At 49.2% G+C, this 17,075-nt stretch overlaps 3 protein-coding genes across 7 annotated transcripts; 1 reads left to right on the forward strand and 2 right to left on the reverse strand.

Annotated features, from left to right (window-relative positions):
* Nucleotides 1–193: 193 nt before the first annotated feature.
* alg14 (ALG14 UDP-N-acetylglucosaminyltransferase subunit) lies at nucleotides 194–6,173 on the reverse strand. 2 transcript variants are annotated; one of them, XM_004572077.3, is made up of 4 exons: nucleotides 5,901–6,173; nucleotides 2,461–2,606; nucleotides 1,410–1,532; nucleotides 194–483 (listed from the first exon to the last, which is right to left on the reverse strand). In XM_004572077.3, exons 1-4 carry the CDS (start codon nucleotides 6,040–6,042, stop codon nucleotides 253–255), a joined length of 642 nt encoding a protein of 213 aa, XP_004572134.3. In that variant the 5' UTR covers nucleotides 6,043–6,173; the 3' UTR covers nucleotides 194–252. The 2 variants fall into 2 exon arrangements, with proteins under 2 accessions (XP_004572134.3, XP_004572135.1); XM_004572078.5 differs by lacking the exon at nucleotides 5,901–6,173 and adding an exon at nucleotides 4,913–5,769.
* Nucleotides 6,174–8,194: 2,021 nt separating this feature from the next.
* steap2 (STEAP family member 2, metalloreductase) lies at nucleotides 8,195–14,476 on the forward strand. 4 transcript variants are annotated; one of them, XM_076888766.1, is made up of 7 exons: nucleotides 8,195–8,463; nucleotides 8,859–9,262; nucleotides 9,474–9,640; nucleotides 10,344–10,871; nucleotides 11,326–11,490; nucleotides 11,853–12,167; nucleotides 12,358–14,476. In XM_076888766.1, the coding sequence occupies exons 2-6, from the start codon at nucleotides 8,881–8,883 to the stop codon at nucleotides 12,144–12,146; spliced, it is 1,536 nt and encodes a 511-aa protein (XP_076744881.1). In that variant the 5' UTR covers nucleotides 8,195–8,463; nucleotides 8,859–8,880; the 3' UTR covers nucleotides 12,147–12,167; nucleotides 12,358–14,476. The 4 variants fall into 4 exon arrangements, with proteins under 4 accessions (XP_076744881.1, XP_004572138.1, XP_004572137.1 ...); XM_004572081.5 differs by having other exon boundaries at nucleotides 8,195–8,505; nucleotides 11,853–14,476; XM_004572080.6 differs by having other exon boundaries at nucleotides 8,196–8,463; nucleotides 11,853–14,476.
* A 161-nt stretch (nucleotides 14,477–14,637) lies between these two features.
* On the reverse strand, nucleotides 14,638–16,359 carry mos (v-mos Moloney murine sarcoma viral oncogene homolog). Its single transcript, XM_004572076.6, has one exon. The coding sequence runs from the start codon at nucleotides 16,302–16,304 to the stop codon at nucleotides 15,297–15,299; it is 1,008 nt and encodes a 335-aa protein (XP_004572133.1). The 5' UTR covers nucleotides 16,305–16,359; the 3' UTR covers nucleotides 14,638–15,296.
* Between the last annotated feature and the right edge of the window lie 716 nt (nucleotides 16,360–17,075).

Raw genomic sequence — 17,075 nt, forward strand, 5'->3', positions numbered from 1 at the left:
TCCATCTTTCTCCTCTCATGCAGGGACTCGTGCTCGGTGTGGGCTCCACAGCGATCACACGTGATGCCACGTCGGACAGATAACGATCAGCCTCCCCAGCGATGCGCAGGTGCAGCAGTTTCACCTTCACTGCATTGTTTTCTGAGTAGTTTAATAGTAGTGAGAGTAAATAATGGCACAAACAACTCAACAATACAGACACAGCATTTATTCATCACACAGCAGGAATGAGTCCGTGTGGATCGGACACTTTCACACCATTCTTCCCAGGAAAATGGATTTGGGGTATTTGTCCCTCAGAGACGACCACTGTACAAAGAAGTAGTCGGATACAGGATACAGGATCTTCCCAGTGAGCGACAACGTCTGGACACGGCAAATACTCTCAGCGTAAACTATCAGGACTTTCTTTATTCCCAGAATTCCAAGGAGGAGTCCTGCTACACACAGGGGAATGCAGGTCCCCGGGCCGTTACACAGCACCTGAAAACACAGACAGGGGGGGCGGGCACACATCCGTGGAAAGAGGTTATTCTGTACATCTGTTACAAAACTGTGTGTCATGTGACAAAGACTGGCTCAAAGGCCATTCTGGATCGGTTCATGTGCACTCCCTGTCATCACAGGACGCCTCGGACATGCAGCGCAGCAGCCTCTGTTCTCACACAGTGACCTCCCCTCCTCAGGTCCTTCAGTAGAAACTGTGAGAGTCAAAGAGGGAAACCCTGACACGTCCGGTGCATGTTGGGGTTTGGAGCTTACCGAACATATTTAAGGCCAAACCCGGCTGAGCTGAACCGTCTCAAACCACAAATGCATCAGAATGTTTCAAACAGATACGCGTTTGACTCACCGAGGACTGCGTTCAGTGAGACAAAGGGAGGGGGCTGAGTAAGTACGAGGCCTCAGCACTGAAGGAGGCTGGTGGAGTTTACAGGAAAGCTGCCGTGGAGTCTGGAGAAGTAATCATACAGCTCCTCTGCATGCAGAGCCCCACTCTGCAGTCAGCTTACACCCACACCTCTCAGCCGTCTGTTTCCCTGCACAAACCTTCTTACAGCAGCAGGGCTGCAGCGATAAGTTGATCAGAAAATGATCCTTTGCTTCGACGCTTCGTTTAGCGCTCGGCGCCGTCGCCACGTAAGCGCCAGCGTTTCAGCTGCGACTAAAACAGACCTGAAACAGCCAGCGTTTGAACAGAAGCAGTTTTTCAGCAGAAACAAATGTTTTTGTAAAGCGAAACCAGTGAGAAGCCGTTTTCTCTCCATTTACTGTCGCTCATTAACAACACAACAGTATTTGTGACTCAAATATAACGGATGGAATATTCCGTTGGTAACATGCCTTCAGCTGCAGCGTGCTAACCACCGCTGTGTGAGCCACTGTTCACTACAGCCTGCTCCACTCACCATGTCCGGTCTGAGCCTGAACACCAGAGGCAGGGAATAGCGCAGGGCATCGAGAGTGCTGACGACAGACGAGCTCCAGGACTGGTGCACCTCGCGGCTCCGTGGGATCCGACAGATGGTGAACTGAGGAACAAACACGTGTGCGTCACATTCGTCTGAATTTGACATTAGATGTTTAAATGGATTCACTGAGCTGTAAGCTGACAGGGACTGAAGACAAACAGAAACCAACCACACACCTGGACCTGTGAGACACACGAGGACGTGCTTCTGTTGGGATGATCTGATACCCTCGTGTTGGTGTTGTTCCCAGACCACCATGAAAATGTTGTTCCAGGTTCAACGTTGCAAGTGACCAATCACTTTGTTGTGACGTTATTCTTTTGCACGCCAAGCCATTCGTGCATTTATGAAATTCCAATGTTGCGAGGACAATATCAATTCTGCTTACTGTTTATTAAAGAGTTAGGGTCAGGGTCCGTTGATCGGCGGACAGAGGCGGTTTCTCGCAGCTTAAGTACAGTTTTTTGTTTTACGCCGGTTTTTCCCGAAGTCGCAAAAGTATGACGTCACAACAATGTGATTGGTCACTTGCAATGTTGAACCTGGAACATTTTCATGATGATCTGGGAACAACACCAACACGAGGATATCAGATCGTGCGCTTCGGTAGACAGCTTAAACCACACAGTAACAGGATTACTTCAGAAACGCTGGTGGCCAACAGGCCAAACTTTACTTTCTGTTTTGCTGATGTGCTCTTTGCCTGGCAGTGGAGTACTGTCACAGTGTGATACTTTCCTGAAGGACAGGAAATAAGTAACTCTTTCAGTGTGTGAGCCTGCTGTGTCAGGACTCTCCTGCCTATGATGATGCAGTCCTGTGGGAGCAGCAAGTCCTCTGCAGAGTCCAGCGGTGGCACGCTTTGCTGTATCTGAACCTCTGCACTGTGCTGGGGTGCAGCTGCTGGGCCATGGAGACCACAGAGCTCAGTGAGCTCTCGCTGTGCATCACCACACTGAGTTAAAACCAAAAGCTCCATCATGCGTACCTGTGAGTCCGACTGTTGTTTGAGGCTTTCAAACGTGCAAATTTTCTCCTCGCTCATCCTGTCTGTGTCTGCGAGGACATAGTGTCGAGGTGTGTAGGCTGCAGACATGCACTGCAGCAGGTGCAGGACCTCTGTGGTATGACCACCTACAAATCAGAAAGAAGCACAGCAGCAGTTACAAGGTTAACCACGACCTGGAGGACACTGAACTCTTAGTCCTCACTGCGCTCGTCATACACGCTCATCTTTAGATGGACACTTAATAAAGACAGACATTCAATTTGATTTAGAAAGTATGTTTCATCCCAGCATGAGTTCAAACAGGTCAGTCCGTGCTGGGCGTGAAGCGGCAGCGAGGACACACCACAGGACATCACTGACAGTGTTGGACGTGCACGTGGCCAGAAACAGCCAGGAGTCTGCTCAGCATCTAGGACCAACAGCTCTATAAAGCATCATTATCACTTTGAACTTCACATCGGTCTACTGACCTTAAAGGTCAAATGTGACATTACATTATAAATGCTTTATCATAGTTTATACATCATTCTCACATCAGCAGGTTCCCATAATGACTACAAACTGTTTCTACGACAACTCCAATCTCCCCAAAACGGCCGAGCCCCATCAGACCTCAGAGACCTCTGAGTATCCGATCGTTCAGTCTGACGTCACTAGCCGTGTCTGGGTCTAAACTCCGCTGCAGGTCCATATATCAAACGATCACTATGGCATTACTGAGAGTTGAAAAACTGTCTAAAGTCTTTCATCTTTAATAAATGTTCTGCTCTACCAGGTGTAACAATTGAGTTTAACATCCAGGCATCCATGAAAACGGAATTTATGACATTTAACGGAGTTAGAAGTTAGCAGGGAGTTAGCTCGCTAGCTTCTATCTAAATACAATATAGCATGTCCTGACTGCGGGGTTTTGGAAACAAATTCAAACGTACAGCTCTGCTATCACTTCCAGCATAAATGAAGACAGAAAACTAAACAGCAGTGACGTTTGTAGGGTTACTGAAGTTGGGCTAGCTGGTATATAATGATGTGCTACGTGACCGCTAGCGACACAGCTATGTTAGCATAATATAAACAAGCTAACTTTTTTTCCACTCGATAAAAGTTAACGTGAGTTTTCTCGGTGGTCAGGAACAAATGTAATCGCATGGCAGGATGCTGTAAAAGGACCAAACTTCAGCCAGGAGAACAACTGAGATAATCCATCCACAACACGAGGTTAGTCATTCATATACTGCTGCATGGGCTGGGCTGTAGTTACATCCTAAGGTTTTAAAAACTGAGCTTAAATAAATGATTAGCGGTAATAAAAGCCGAGGGAGGTCAACAGTGATCACTGACTGTTTTAGGAGCTTTTTGAGATTAAATAGAAGAAAATACAAAACATTAAACATGTTAACAACACAAAAGCCATATTAAACGCAGACTACTTTAGACCCGGAAGTAGGATTCCTCGCGTCATCACTGAACAACCGGATTATCATATGACCCCTGCAGAAGCAGCTTTCTCATGCTGTCTATAGTATATGTGCTATTACTGCATGTCATTAGCCTTTGGAGCCTCTCTCCCATACTTTAGTCCAGTGATCCTGGTTCTGTTTTAGGTCACTTCCTGTTAAAAGGGAGCTTTTTGTCTCACTGTCACCAAGTGCTCGCTCATAGGGGATCATTTGATTGTTGTGGTTTCTCGCTAACACCGTAGGGTCGTTACGTGTGAAGATAACTGCTGTTGTAATTTCACTGTATATAACTAAGACTGAGCTGCAGAGCTACACCCCAGGACCAGCTCTACGCTCCAGACTGTACTGGATCGTCAGCATTAAGCTGAGTATTTTCACCACTGAGACCAGGAACACTGCACATCCATTGGCTAACGGTCGTGTTGGCTGCATGTTTCAGACCTGCACCCAATTCCAGTGAGCATGCTCAGCAACACTTCTCAAGATGAAGCCTGAGTTGATACGTCAGAGCCTCCGTTTGAATCCAGCAGAGTAATGTGAATACTGCTGACTATTCCTCTCACCAAAGCACTCTGTCACTACCATGGACAGCAGGAACGCTCGTGGTTATCATTTAACCAACTTTCTGATTCATCTGAATTTGGATTTTTAAATCTAATCATTCAGCTGTTACCTAACAGGGACAAACTACAGCTGACAGAAACTGAAGACAAGAATACAAACACATCACACAGCGATGGGCCTGTGATGCACACGAGCACACAGTTACCCCAACATCAAGAACTGCACTGAGAAGCAGGACCACGCAGTACAGAACAAGGAAAGGAAGCAAACTAGTGCGAGATGTGTCTAAAGACCCAGGAACAACTGCAGAGACACTAGTGACTGTTGGGAATTGTAGTCTCACACATGACAGCCACTGGAAACCTACACAGGAATGGACTGAAGAGTCTCAGAAGGAAAAACGTCACCTTGGAGCCGGACAAAGCTCATGCATACTGGAAGTGCATCCTTTGGTGAGATGAGCTCTCCCCGTAGAGATGCTGCTGACGTTTGGAGAAAGGAGCAGGCTCGGATCGTACACTCGTGTCTTTAAACCAGCCCACGTGCCACAGGATGTGGCGTGAAAATCATCACAGCCCAACACCTTCACGTGGATGTGGTTCTGGTTAGACCCACTGAGAGTGAATCAGGAGATTTTCAGTGGAAAAAGGTTCTGACTGAACTGCTGATGACAAACTGACTTCATTTAAAAAGTCGCTTCAAAATCCACGTGTGAGTTTATGTTTGACGTTTCTGAATGAAGACGGAGAGAGGGGTGTCAAACATGTGGTCCGTGTGCAGCAGGAGGGCAGAGAGCAACAACCTCACACAGATGACTGACTCAGCAGTTTCCCCTCATCTCAGCGTGGAAAACCAGCGGACTCACGCCTGTCACAGGTCCACGCATGCATCCAAACTGTGTTTCTTCAAGGAAATACAACTATTCCTGCCTCTAAGGACTTGTAACAACTAAATACATAGAAAATAACCAGCATCGCTTAATCTGGATGGAATTATTAAGAAAAATCCAGTATTTTGACGGATTTTCACTTCACTAATCACCAGAATGACCTTTGTGTACACTCTAGGTATGTATAGTGTACCGGAAGCTCGGGGATGTTGCTTGTACGGTGGCGGAAGTGTCGCACTCCTGCCCGACACAAAGCAAACATGTTCAGTATCCACAGCTAAAACAGCAGATACGTGGCATGGCTAGAATTAGCATGCGTCCACGCCGTGTCCGATACACCCACGGTGTCACAGTGTTGCTGAAACACTGTGAAACATGGCTCCATGCCCGGTGTAGCCCGGTAGCTACGGAGGCCGGCTGACGGCTGTTTGTAACGTAACAACATGAGCGAGCTTTCTCTGTGACACTTGAACGCAGCGCAGCGGGGCCGTGTTCCGCGCTGTTACCTGATCCCGCGACCACCAGAACAGTGACCCGACCCTTGCTTCCAGGCTTGCAGTTGGCGCCCGTCTTCACAACGATATAAAGGCGAATGATGAAAAATAAACACAGAAGTAAAACTGCTGATGTGAACCCCAACAGCAACATCGTGACGGCTACGGCAGCCTGGCGTGCCCAAAACCAGACAGGGCGTGGGGCGGTGAAGCCCTGAGTGCGGGCTGGTAGGCAGAGCCAGCTCCTGCTTGGTGTTCACGTTACTTTGTTTTTAGCTTCCACATCTATTCAGACGTCCTGGACACGTGTCTATAAATCTGCAGTGTGCTGAGGAGGTGGAGCTTATGAAAGAAAAATATACGTCGACTTTCACTTTAAATTCATTGTAATTTGTAAGTGTAATAATAATGATGATAATGTTATCCGTGTTTTGCACAGCGGAGGAGCGTGTCAGCACACATTTCACTGCATGTTGTACTCGTATAACTCTGAATGTGCCAAATGAAGAAGGTTGAATCTTCAACGATCGGGTTGATCTCAGGGCTGTGGACCTGAAAGCAGCCGTGGGCCGCTGCTGACACGCCCCCTCAGTGTTCAAGTCATACCAAACAAAAACGAGGAAAACAGACATTTCTGATATTTTTGTTCGTTTTCATTTCAAATATTTTATAACAAGACTAAACTTTTTCATACACACATGGGTCGTCTCTGTGTGACAGGAGGCAGCACTGCTGCTGTCATTGTGTTCGTGTCTAAATCAAGCTACACATGAGTTTGTGAGTCTGTCACTGCTCTCTGCTCATAAAGAACTTATTTTAACATTGAAGTCAACAACAAAGCAACCCTGCAGGTTTCTAACACAGCACAGTGTCCACACTGAAGCCAGTTTACAGTCCCAGTGAACCTAAGCCAGGGCGCGTACCCGAGCAGCACCTCCACACAGACCACATTCAAGCCCAGGACGGTGGTGCTGTGAGGCAGTGCTAGCTGCTGCACCTCTCCACAATGGTTACAAAATCAAGTTATACATTGAACTAACCAACGATGTAAACAAGTAGAGCTGAAACAATCAATCAGTTACTGACTTGAAATAAAGGCAGCAGCTGTTAGAACAGCATGAACATATTAAACGGGCTGGACACCCTCAGAGGTAGCTGGTCCTGTCTTGACATCTCTTTGCCGTCACATGTAGGATCAGTGCTTTTACCCTGACTTACTTTATGTTGTACACAGTTTTACTTCTGTGACATTTTGTAGGACATTTACTTGCAGAATACGTCGTCACAGTCAGCCTTCAGTCGTGAATCAGTGTTCTGACCATCGCCCACATCCTGTTCACATTTCATACTAAGTATATGTGAGCTGTACAGAGACGGCGGCTACACTGATGGTGTTCGTGGAGCTTTTATAGCTCAAAGTGTTTGCGGCCTGGTGTGGGACAGGAAGTGGCTAGAAGATGCAAACACTGATTTTCCTGGTTCTGATGTCTTTGTTCAGGTTGACATCACTGATAGCTGACGAGACCTGTGCTGTGCAGGTTTGGGCAGTAAGAGGATTGTAAACAAGGTTAAAGTGCTACGCAGTAACCACACTTACCTGTGCTTCTGTTCAAGACTGTTTCCTACATGATGTCAAAGGTGTCACCTGTGCACGTGATCACCATGCTGATATATGCAAACCAATGACTTTAAAAATGTCCCAGATGAGAACGAGGCTTCTTTCACACTGGCCAAATGAAACAGGGTTGTGACATCACTGACCTGTGATGTCGTCACCCTTTAGTAAATGTTTGATTTCTAAGGTAATCAGGAATAAGTGTTGTTGACGTGACTGTCAGCTAAGAGTCAGTGCTGTAGTCCAGACATCAGCTCTGCTGCTCTGATCGTACTGGACTAATCATGGGCTTCCTCTGGCAGCCATGACCACCTAGTTAGTGTTGTGCTTGACCAACGCCTGTGTCTGATGACCGTTTTCATCCGGTCACATCTGTCACAGCTGGGCTGGAGACACAGGTGCACGATCGTGCTGGTTTCAACACTTTGATCATAGAGTGATTAAAGTGCTCAGAGACAAAAGCCGAGATTCAAAACTGGAATCTTTGTCTTCCACTGTGGACGTCTCGCCCTCCCGTGTTAACGCTGATGTGGAGCTACTGTGAATGGCAACACTGCACCACGTGGTTCATGTGCACTGCAGTTAGTCTGGCCCGCTGCTCACTGATCTACAACAGTTGTAATACCATAGAGTGTATATGTGTGTAAATGCACAAACACGTGCACACACTGAGCTGACGTCACCAGACAGAGGCGACACAAGCGCGAGCATGAAGCCCGAGTGTAAACAAAAGCTCTGCCCTCACGTACATGACGTCACATTGTGCTGAGCAGGCAACAGTGACGTGTTTCCTGTTTCACGGTGAAACAGGAGACGGAGCTGTGGCTGATGTACAGAGAGCTTCGCTTCAGTGTTGTCTGCAGATAATATCGCCTGAAAACAACTTCCGCTTGAGTGAACGATGGCGCGAGCGAGTGTGGTGACGTCACGCGGCAGAGGCTGAGCAGGAGGACCGGGAGGGTGAGCTAGCAGCTGCGACAGCATCCCCGCGTGACACACACGGTAACATGGCATCATACGTGTGCGCGTGAGTGGGGTAAACGGGCAGCTCGTCGTGTCTCGGTAGAGCATCTGGTGCAGGTGCACGAGCACACGCGCGACCGCGTCCTTCGCGAAACCACTGTCTGCAGTCACAAGGTCGCGAGGAGAGCCGATGTCGTGTGGGGGCTCCCCGCGCGGTCACTGGGGTAGCCAGTGGAGGCCTCCTGTCCCGGCGCGCGCTCACGCACGCACACACACAGCGTGGACGTGTTTGCTGTAGCTCTCAGAAATGTGGAACAAAGTGTGTTAAATGCGTGAAACCTGCGGATCCTCTGCTGTGTTCTTACAGACACCCGTGCTTCTGTCTCCTCCAGGCCCACTGAAGCAGCACGCAGGATGGACTCTATGTCTCTGATGAGTGGAAGCAGGAACCCCGTGTTCCTCACAGCCTCCTCCTCCCACCACGTCCAGGCCCCCCTGCTGTCCAAAGGCCTGAAGAATGGAGCTGCAGGTCCAGGAAGCTGGTGCGGGGATGCTCAGCCTACTGTGGCCATTCTGGGATCAGGTGACTTCTCCAAGTGCCTGACCATTCGCCTGCTGCGCTGTGGCTTCCATGTGGTGGTGGGTAGCCGCCATCCCAAATTGGCAGCCCACTCATTTCCACATGTGGTGGATGTAACGCACCATGAAGATGCCGTGGGGAAGGCTAACATCGTATTCCTGGCAATCCGCCGTGAGCACTATTCTGTTGTGTGGGACCTCAAACACCTACTGGAAGGTATGTCACACACCTCTAAGTGCTTTCACACCATCACACACATACTGGACACGGTGGTTGATTTTCTTATCCCAGCATGCAGATCAAGCTACTGACCTCCCAAAGGTTTTGGTTTGAGCCGCGTCTGTGAGACTGGAGGAAATGCAAGGGCAAAGACGTCTGGGTTATCAGTGTTGGTGACCTGACTGCTGTGCTTGTGTTTGTTCTGCAGGGAAGATCCTGGTGGATGTGAGTAACAATAAGCGAGCAAACCAGTATCCAGAGTCCAACGCCGAGTATCTGGCTTCACTGCTGCCAGACTCTATCGTGGTCAAAGGCTTCAACGTCATCTCAGCCTGGGCCATGCAGCAGAGCTACCCTAAGGATGCCAGCACACAGGTGCAGTAACCGGGCCACACGTGTCCACGTCTACAGCGTGTCTTTGTCCTGTCGTGTCCCTGAGCTCTGCTGGAGCTTTCCTCCTGTTTAAAAACCAAAGTTTTGACCTGTGACTGTTGCTAAAATGCTCGCCCACCAGGGGTTTGTCTGTAGTGTTGTAGGGTCTTTACCTTAAAATACCACAGCCTCAGCTGAGAGGTCAGCCACGTGCTCATGAATCTGACTTTGTGATACTTTGTATGTAAGGCAGAGAGTTTAAAGCTGTTGATGACACTGAGTCAGTGAAGAAATACCAGTAAGTGCTTCCTTTGGGTTAGTGGCAGCGTTCGAAATGACTTCAATTCAACTTTATTTATACAGCAGCAGACCACCACAACATAATGTAAGGCAGACCCTACAATAATACAACCCAACAATCATGTGACCCCCTGTGAGCAGCACTTTGGTGACAGTGGGAAGGAAAAACTCCCTTTAACAGGAAGAAACCTCCAGCAGAACCAGGCTCAGGGGGGACAAAGACATGCTGTGGGAGATATCCAGAGATTCATAAGAAGCATGGGTGCAGAGAGGTCTGTAGCAGGCTCTTCAGGCTTACTGATGCTGCTGAGATGGACTCTTTATGAGTCTCGCAGCACCGTCCAAACAGGAGGACGCCTCTGAACCGGCCCGTCGTCTCTAACCCGCCCTCATGTTTCTCCTGTAGGTGTTCATCTGCAGTGACTCGGTGGAGGCCAGGCAGCAGATCATGGAATTAGCCCGGCAGCTCAACTTCCAGCCGGTGGACATGGGCACCCTGTCTTCTTCCCGTGATATTGAGAACATGCCTATCCAGTTGTTCCCTGGCTGGAAGGGCCCTGTTCTTGCTGCCGTGGCCCTCTCCATCTTCTTTTTTTCTTACTCGTTTATTCGAGATATAATTCACCCATATATGAAATACAAGCAGAGTGACTTCTACAAGATCCCCATAGAGATAGTGAATCGGACACTGCCTGCCGTCGCCATCACTCTCTTGGCCCTGGTGTACCTTGCAGGACAGTTAGCAGCTGCCCACCAGCTCTACTATGGCACCAAGTACAAGCATTTCCCACACTGGCTGGAAAACTGGCTGCAGAGCCGCAAACAGCTGGGCCTCCTCGCTTTTTTCCTGGCTGCTGTTCATGTCCTCTACAGTGTGTGCCTGCCTCTGAGAAGGTCTGAGAGATACCTGCTGCTCAACACTGCTTATCAGCAGGTCAGTGAAACAGCTTTTTGCACATCTTTACAAACATCAGTGCTGTTTCTGAAGATCACTTTGATTTGAATCGTTACACATTAGCAAGAGAACTGGCAACATCACAGGTTTTCCCTTCAAATATCCAGAAACGTTACAGGTCAGCACAAGTGTCACCCTGAGGCAGCATCACACAAGCTTCCTGTCTAACACTCACACTCCCATGGATGCATCATAGGGGGTTAGCATCTTGAACCACATGATTGAACCACCAACCTTCCTGGTTTTAACTTTTCTGTTTGTGTCACAGTAGAGACGTGTTCACGTCAGCGTTGTCTAACATCTGTGTCAAACACATGAGGAGCGATGGGAGGCTCGTGGAGTAAACCAGAAACACTGTAATCTGATTGGCAGCAGCGGTAGGGTTTCTCCTGATGAACTGTACTCTCTGTGACGTGTTCTCATGTGATGGCAGGTCCACTCGAACATGGAAAGCACGTGGAACGAGGAAGAGGTGTGGAGGGTGGAGATGTACGTTTCCTTTGGGATCATGAGTCTGGGGCTGCTGTCTCTGCTGGCTGTCACCTCCATCCCGTCTGTCCACAGCACGCTCAACTGGAGGGAGTTCGGCTTCATACAGGTACCCACAGAGTCCACCAGCCCGTCGTGTCACGTGCCTCAGAGAGTATTCGGAGTCCAGTCTAGTCTGTGTACGTGATCAGTAGTGCGTAATGGCGGCTTGTGACGAGTGTACCTGAAACCAGCTTAGCTGCTGTGTCTCTGAGGCGGCGTGCCGTCACTCCCAGCTCTCCTGCTGTGAACACTTGGGGAAACGTGCTGTGACCGAGATGCTCTCTTAGACAGTCACATGACAGACTACATGCGTGTAAACATGTTCTGCTGTAGTCTCGATGTTAGGGGCGTGTCTAATGTAAGTCACTGTCGTGCTGTTATGTGATCACAACAAAAGCCTGTGTCTGAGTGTTCCTGTCTTTGCTCCAGTCCACTCTGGGGTACATCGCCCTGCTCATTGCGACCTTCCACGGGCTGCTGTTTGGCTGGAAACGCGCCTTTGAGGAGGAGGCCTACCGCTTCTACCTGCCGCCCAGCTTTGTCGTGGCCCTGGCGCTCCCGGTGTGCGTCATCGTTGGGAAGCTGCTGATCCTGCTCCCCTGCGTTGCCCGCAAGCTCCACCAGATCCGCAGGGGTCAGGACAGCAGTGAGATGAGGGGCAAGCGCATGGAGCCGGTGGGCTCAGCTGCCCACGTTTCCCCTGAGAGGGTCACCGTTATGTGATCGGCCTGTTCGTAGCTCCAGGTGAGGAACCGCTGTAGTGACTCTCACTGCGGGACTGTGTCTGATGACAGCTTCGTGCTGTGGACCTGTTGCTGTATCCGCTTATTCATATTGTTCCAACGATGCTGCTTCGTATTATTGTGTAGTGTTTATCAGGACATCACGTCCCTGCTTTGAGTCGCTGCTGTAACTGAAACTGCAGTTTGTACAGGTCCTGCTCATCTGTGAGAACAGCTGTTTGCTCTTCTGTGACATCGCATCGCGACTGGAGTGTAGCAGAGGCGCTGTCGGTGGGCCCTGCAGCTTTGATGATGGAGGACAGCTGCAGCACATCTGCCTCTCCTCACTGTAACGCTGCACACCTGCGTTTACCTGTGTGTGTCTGCAGTGCGATCTGAGGCTGTCATTCACACATTGTTTTCCTTACAGACCGTGGTAGAAGTGTGTAACATTTGTGTGTCAGTCAGTGAGACGTGTTCCTGTGACGCTCATGTGACACATGTTAGTTTATAGTATTTCGTTGTATTTTTACAGTGGTGAACAGCCGGTGTCTAATCTGCAGTTAACCCTTGTGTGGTGTTCATATTTTTCTTACTCAGCCAGTGTTCATGGGTCTGGTGGACCCGCCAGAGTTTAACACTATCAAACAATTTTATGTTAAATTACTCAACAGATGTTTACTTCATCCCAGTTACAAACCATATGAACAGCAAACATGGTTAATTTTTCCCTTTACCTTTGTTAGATCACATTTATGAATTAATGTGCTTCTCGTTTCTTTTTTGTTTTATAAAATGTTATAAAAATAAATCAGTTATAATCAAGTGGAGTGAGTGGAAAGACAACACATTTACAGGTGAAGCAATATGTTTTACAACTAAATGGGATCAGCTGCTCATCAATGGTGACATTAGGCCCAGGGATGTAAAACAGGGGGAGGCGGTGCACACACTTATCCCACACTGTCCTGATGGCAGCTAGCTTGTCTCTCTGCCGTTGAGCTGGTCTGTTGTCTCGGTTATCAAAACGGATAATCCTGGAAATTTTGTGGAAGTTTTCCAGAGACATTGATGCACGGAAAGGTTCTTGCCAGTTTCTGCATCCCACAGGATTCTGTGGATTCCCCTTTGGACCTGAAAACTCCTGCAAGGATAAGAAGCCCAAAGTAGGCCTTTGGGGTTCTTAGATGAATTTGGTCCATCTCCTTCCACCTCTCTCCAAAAACACACCGTCCTTCTAGATTACTGCAATCCAGAATAATTTTCTGGATGTAATCTGGGATGAAAAGCTCAAATGAAGCCTTGATGTCCTGCACATGAGTAACTTCAGCCGTGTTGGCCCTGGCTTATCACAGTAACAGCTCTGCAGGGTGGCTCATTTCTTGGGCAAGAAGACCATTCAATTTCACCAGTTATTGACATCCATATTTCTTCACTTGCTGTCTGGTGGGCTTGTTCTGGTCCTGGAGCTGGCTGCAGATGGGGTACTCGTCTTCGTTTTGTTACTAAATGATGCTCAACCTCATCGTCTTCTTCAAAGTCACTGTCAGACTCTGAATTTTCAGAAATGTGAAATGTTCTGAAACCTCTTTGTCAACATCATCATCCGAAGCTCCTCTCTCTTCCAAAATCAACTGGATGGCCCTCGCAGCAGATAATCTTTTGCCATCTTGATCAGTTGTGATAAGGAACCACACTGGCAAAGTCTTATTTATAGTATTATGCCCCTAATTTGCAGGTGGGACAGGGTATGAGAAAATAAAATTTGGATCCCTCAAGAAAGAGGGTAAAATGTGTGGGATGTCAGAGCAGACGGTGTTGATAGTTGAATTTTCAACAATGCTGCAACTTTGTGCGGAGCAGGAGGAGAAGAAAACACTATCAGCAGCACCAGAAAGGAGGAAGACAGAGTGTGGGAACACAGGACCTGCACTTTCAACACTTTTATTAGACCTGGGTCCAGTGGACCCCAACACCTTGTATGTAATGTAAATGCGTGGGGGGAGGTACAGTATGAGGTCATTGAAAATTAGTTCAGATTTATGTTCTTCACAGAAAATAAGCCAAAGCCAATGAATTTCAGGTTGAAAAAATAATTGTTTAATTTTTCTTTTGGGAAAAACTGAAAACGGGTCTCACAGACCCGAACACCATACAAGGGTTAAATGAGCAGCAGCGCCCTCTGCTGTCCGGCTTCACAAATCGTACTTCTCTGTATATGCATTGAGTTTGTGAGCTTTAAGGATGAAGGAGATCTACAGCAGCTGGATCAGACGACGGGCCGGGCGGCAGACCCAAGCTCGACGTCAGAGTACAAATAAACTTTATCATGAACAAGTCTGAGTTTGGTCATTTCATTAGAATCTCGTTGTTTCTGCACACAGCTGCAAATCATTACGAGGCTCAACGACAACTCTGACAGTGGGTAACCTCCTCACGCGCTCAGGATGCACGTCTGTGTGTGCGGGGGTGGATTGGTAAATAAGGAGAAACCTGTGATTGGCTGAATGAGGCTGGTAGCCGGGCCCACCTCAGCCCCACCTGCAGCCGTACACTGACGTGAAGAATCTAATGCAGTTTGTGGTTAAATACGAACACAATGACAGTCAGAGAGGACCCATGTGTTTAGTGCTGCTACACAATATTTGAAATGTAAACAAACAGTTGGTTTTGTACTACTTGAACACTAAGTGTCCTCCCATGACACGGCAGCAGTGGCCCACCGAGCCTCCGACCAGCTGCTGCCCTCTAATGATGTGAACTCCAGACAAACGTGGCATAAAAAAGAATTTTAATGAAACCCATCACACCCAAATATCACGTTTCACACACTAGGATTCACAACACATTTAAGAAACATTTGGAAACTGTCACAGATGGATCAGGACGCCTGGGAGGAAACGGTGTCCTGGTCCCACAGGACCGACCTGACAGCAGCACGAACAGCTGAGAGGAGAATAAACCAGCTCATTTTAATGCTACAGTCTGAGGACTATCACACTTATTATTTGCACAGTAGAAACATGTAGTCATAGACGCCCAGCGTTTCCTCAGCTTTGACCTGGCCTAGCGCACAGTGCTCGTTTCCTGGAGCTGAACATATTGGAACCCACAGCTGTCCACACACCCGTGCGCAGCTTCGGAGATCGAATCAGGTCTGTGGCTGCAGCTGCTCCAGGGACGACAGCAGCTCCTGGGCGCTGGGTCTGCAGGGGGGCGTTCCGTTCCAGCAGCGGCTCAGCAGAGCCCGAAACAGCCTCCCCGGCTCCGACCGGAACACCTGGTGGTCCTGAACAGGAGGCCGCAGATTGTGAGCCACCACCGCGTAGATGACGTGCTCCCTGTCGCCGGTGTAGGGCGGCTCTCTGGTGAGAAGCTGCCACAGAGTGATGCCGAAAGAAAAGATGTCCGCTTTAGGAGTCACCCTCTCGCCTCTGAGCAGCTCTGGGGCTCTGTGCGTGTACGTGCCACCCACGAGAGGCTGGTGGCTCGCGGCGCTGACCTCACAGCCAGGGTCCAGTTTGAGAGAACAGCCGAAGTCTGCGATTTTGCACACGTCCTCGCTGGTCAGCAGCACGTTAGCTGGTTTAATGTCCAGATGCACGACGCCGTGGGAGTGGAGAAACCTCAGGCCGTGAACGATGTCCGACGAGTACCTGACGCACCTGTGCTGTCCCAGCGGCTCCGTGCCACCGTAAATGACCTGCTGGAGGTTCCTTCTGCCCACGAACTCCATCAGTATTACCCCGATGCTGCCTTCGTCTCCACACTGTGGCGGGACGCAGGTGGTGGCAGCTATTACGCGCACTATGTTGGCGTGGCGCAGGTGCGCCGCGTTCAGCTCGGCCCAGAAGCTCTGCTGGGACGCCAGCTTGTTCTTAGTGGACCTGTTGACCTTCTTCACCGCCACGGTCTCTCCGAAGTACTCCGCCTGGTCGACCGAGCCGAAGCCTCCCGAGCCCACGGGCTGCACGGAGCGCAGCTGCTTCCAGTGGATAACCGAGGACCAAAGCCGAGTGGCGATTCGGCCATGGAGCCGCTGAGCGGGCACTTGTAAGGTGGAGCCGTGCTTAGTCAGCGGGCTGCTGCAGGGCCCCGTGTCCAGAAAGGGGCAGAAGTCTTTGGGCAGCAGGCGGGTCAGCGGGATGGGAGACGGCATGGCACGCTGTGCACCATACTGCTCTGTAAGCCGAACAGCTACTCTGCGATCAGCTCAGGCTTTTACGCGCTCCGCACTGCCGCCTGCTGTTCTGGAGGACGTAATGCTTCTGTTTGGGGTCACTGAGTTCATGCCGATGGTTCACCTCAGTTTACTCTATACAACAGAGCAGAGCCGGGTAAAAGGACGGCTTTGTGTGAACAACATCTGGGATAGTGAGCATAATAACATCTACGGTCATATATACGACCCGGCGAGCCGTGTGAGCTGGTAATGTGTGCGCAGTGTTTAAAGCTGCGGATGGGGAGCCCTGCCTGAACAGTCAGGGTGGACTGAGTGTGAGGCTGGGGGAGGGTGCTCCACCGAGGAGCGTGGAGCTCACAGCCTGTCTGTTTCACTCTCTCCGACTTTTCCAGCACGCAAAAACAGATGCTCACTTTCTAACAGCCTGCTCACTGGTAACAAATGAAAACATGGAGCTGTACATTACTGTGTTTTAATGCAAGCTACTGGAACCAGTCTGATGCGAGCTTCAGTGTACCAGGTATCATTTTCATGGGTCAGAGAGATTTTTCATGTTGTAAGGAAGCGTAACTCTCCAAAAGTTGATTCTGTTCATCTGGATGCTTTCAGTAGGAGAAACGTGTCGTCATCATCAGGTGACGTCTTCAGTGTCAGCTGACTGCAGGTTTCCCCAATGGTATAAACAGCACATTTACATAATGACTGAAACCACTGAATGGGCTGGGAGGTCAGTTCATCATAATTATG

Source organism: Maylandia zebra, linkage group LG9, assembly GCF_041146795.1.
Source record: "Maylandia zebra isolate NMK-2024a linkage group LG9, Mzebra_GT3a, whole genome shotgun sequence".
NCBI lineage: Eukaryota > Metazoa > Chordata > Actinopteri > Cichliformes > Cichlidae > Maylandia > Maylandia zebra.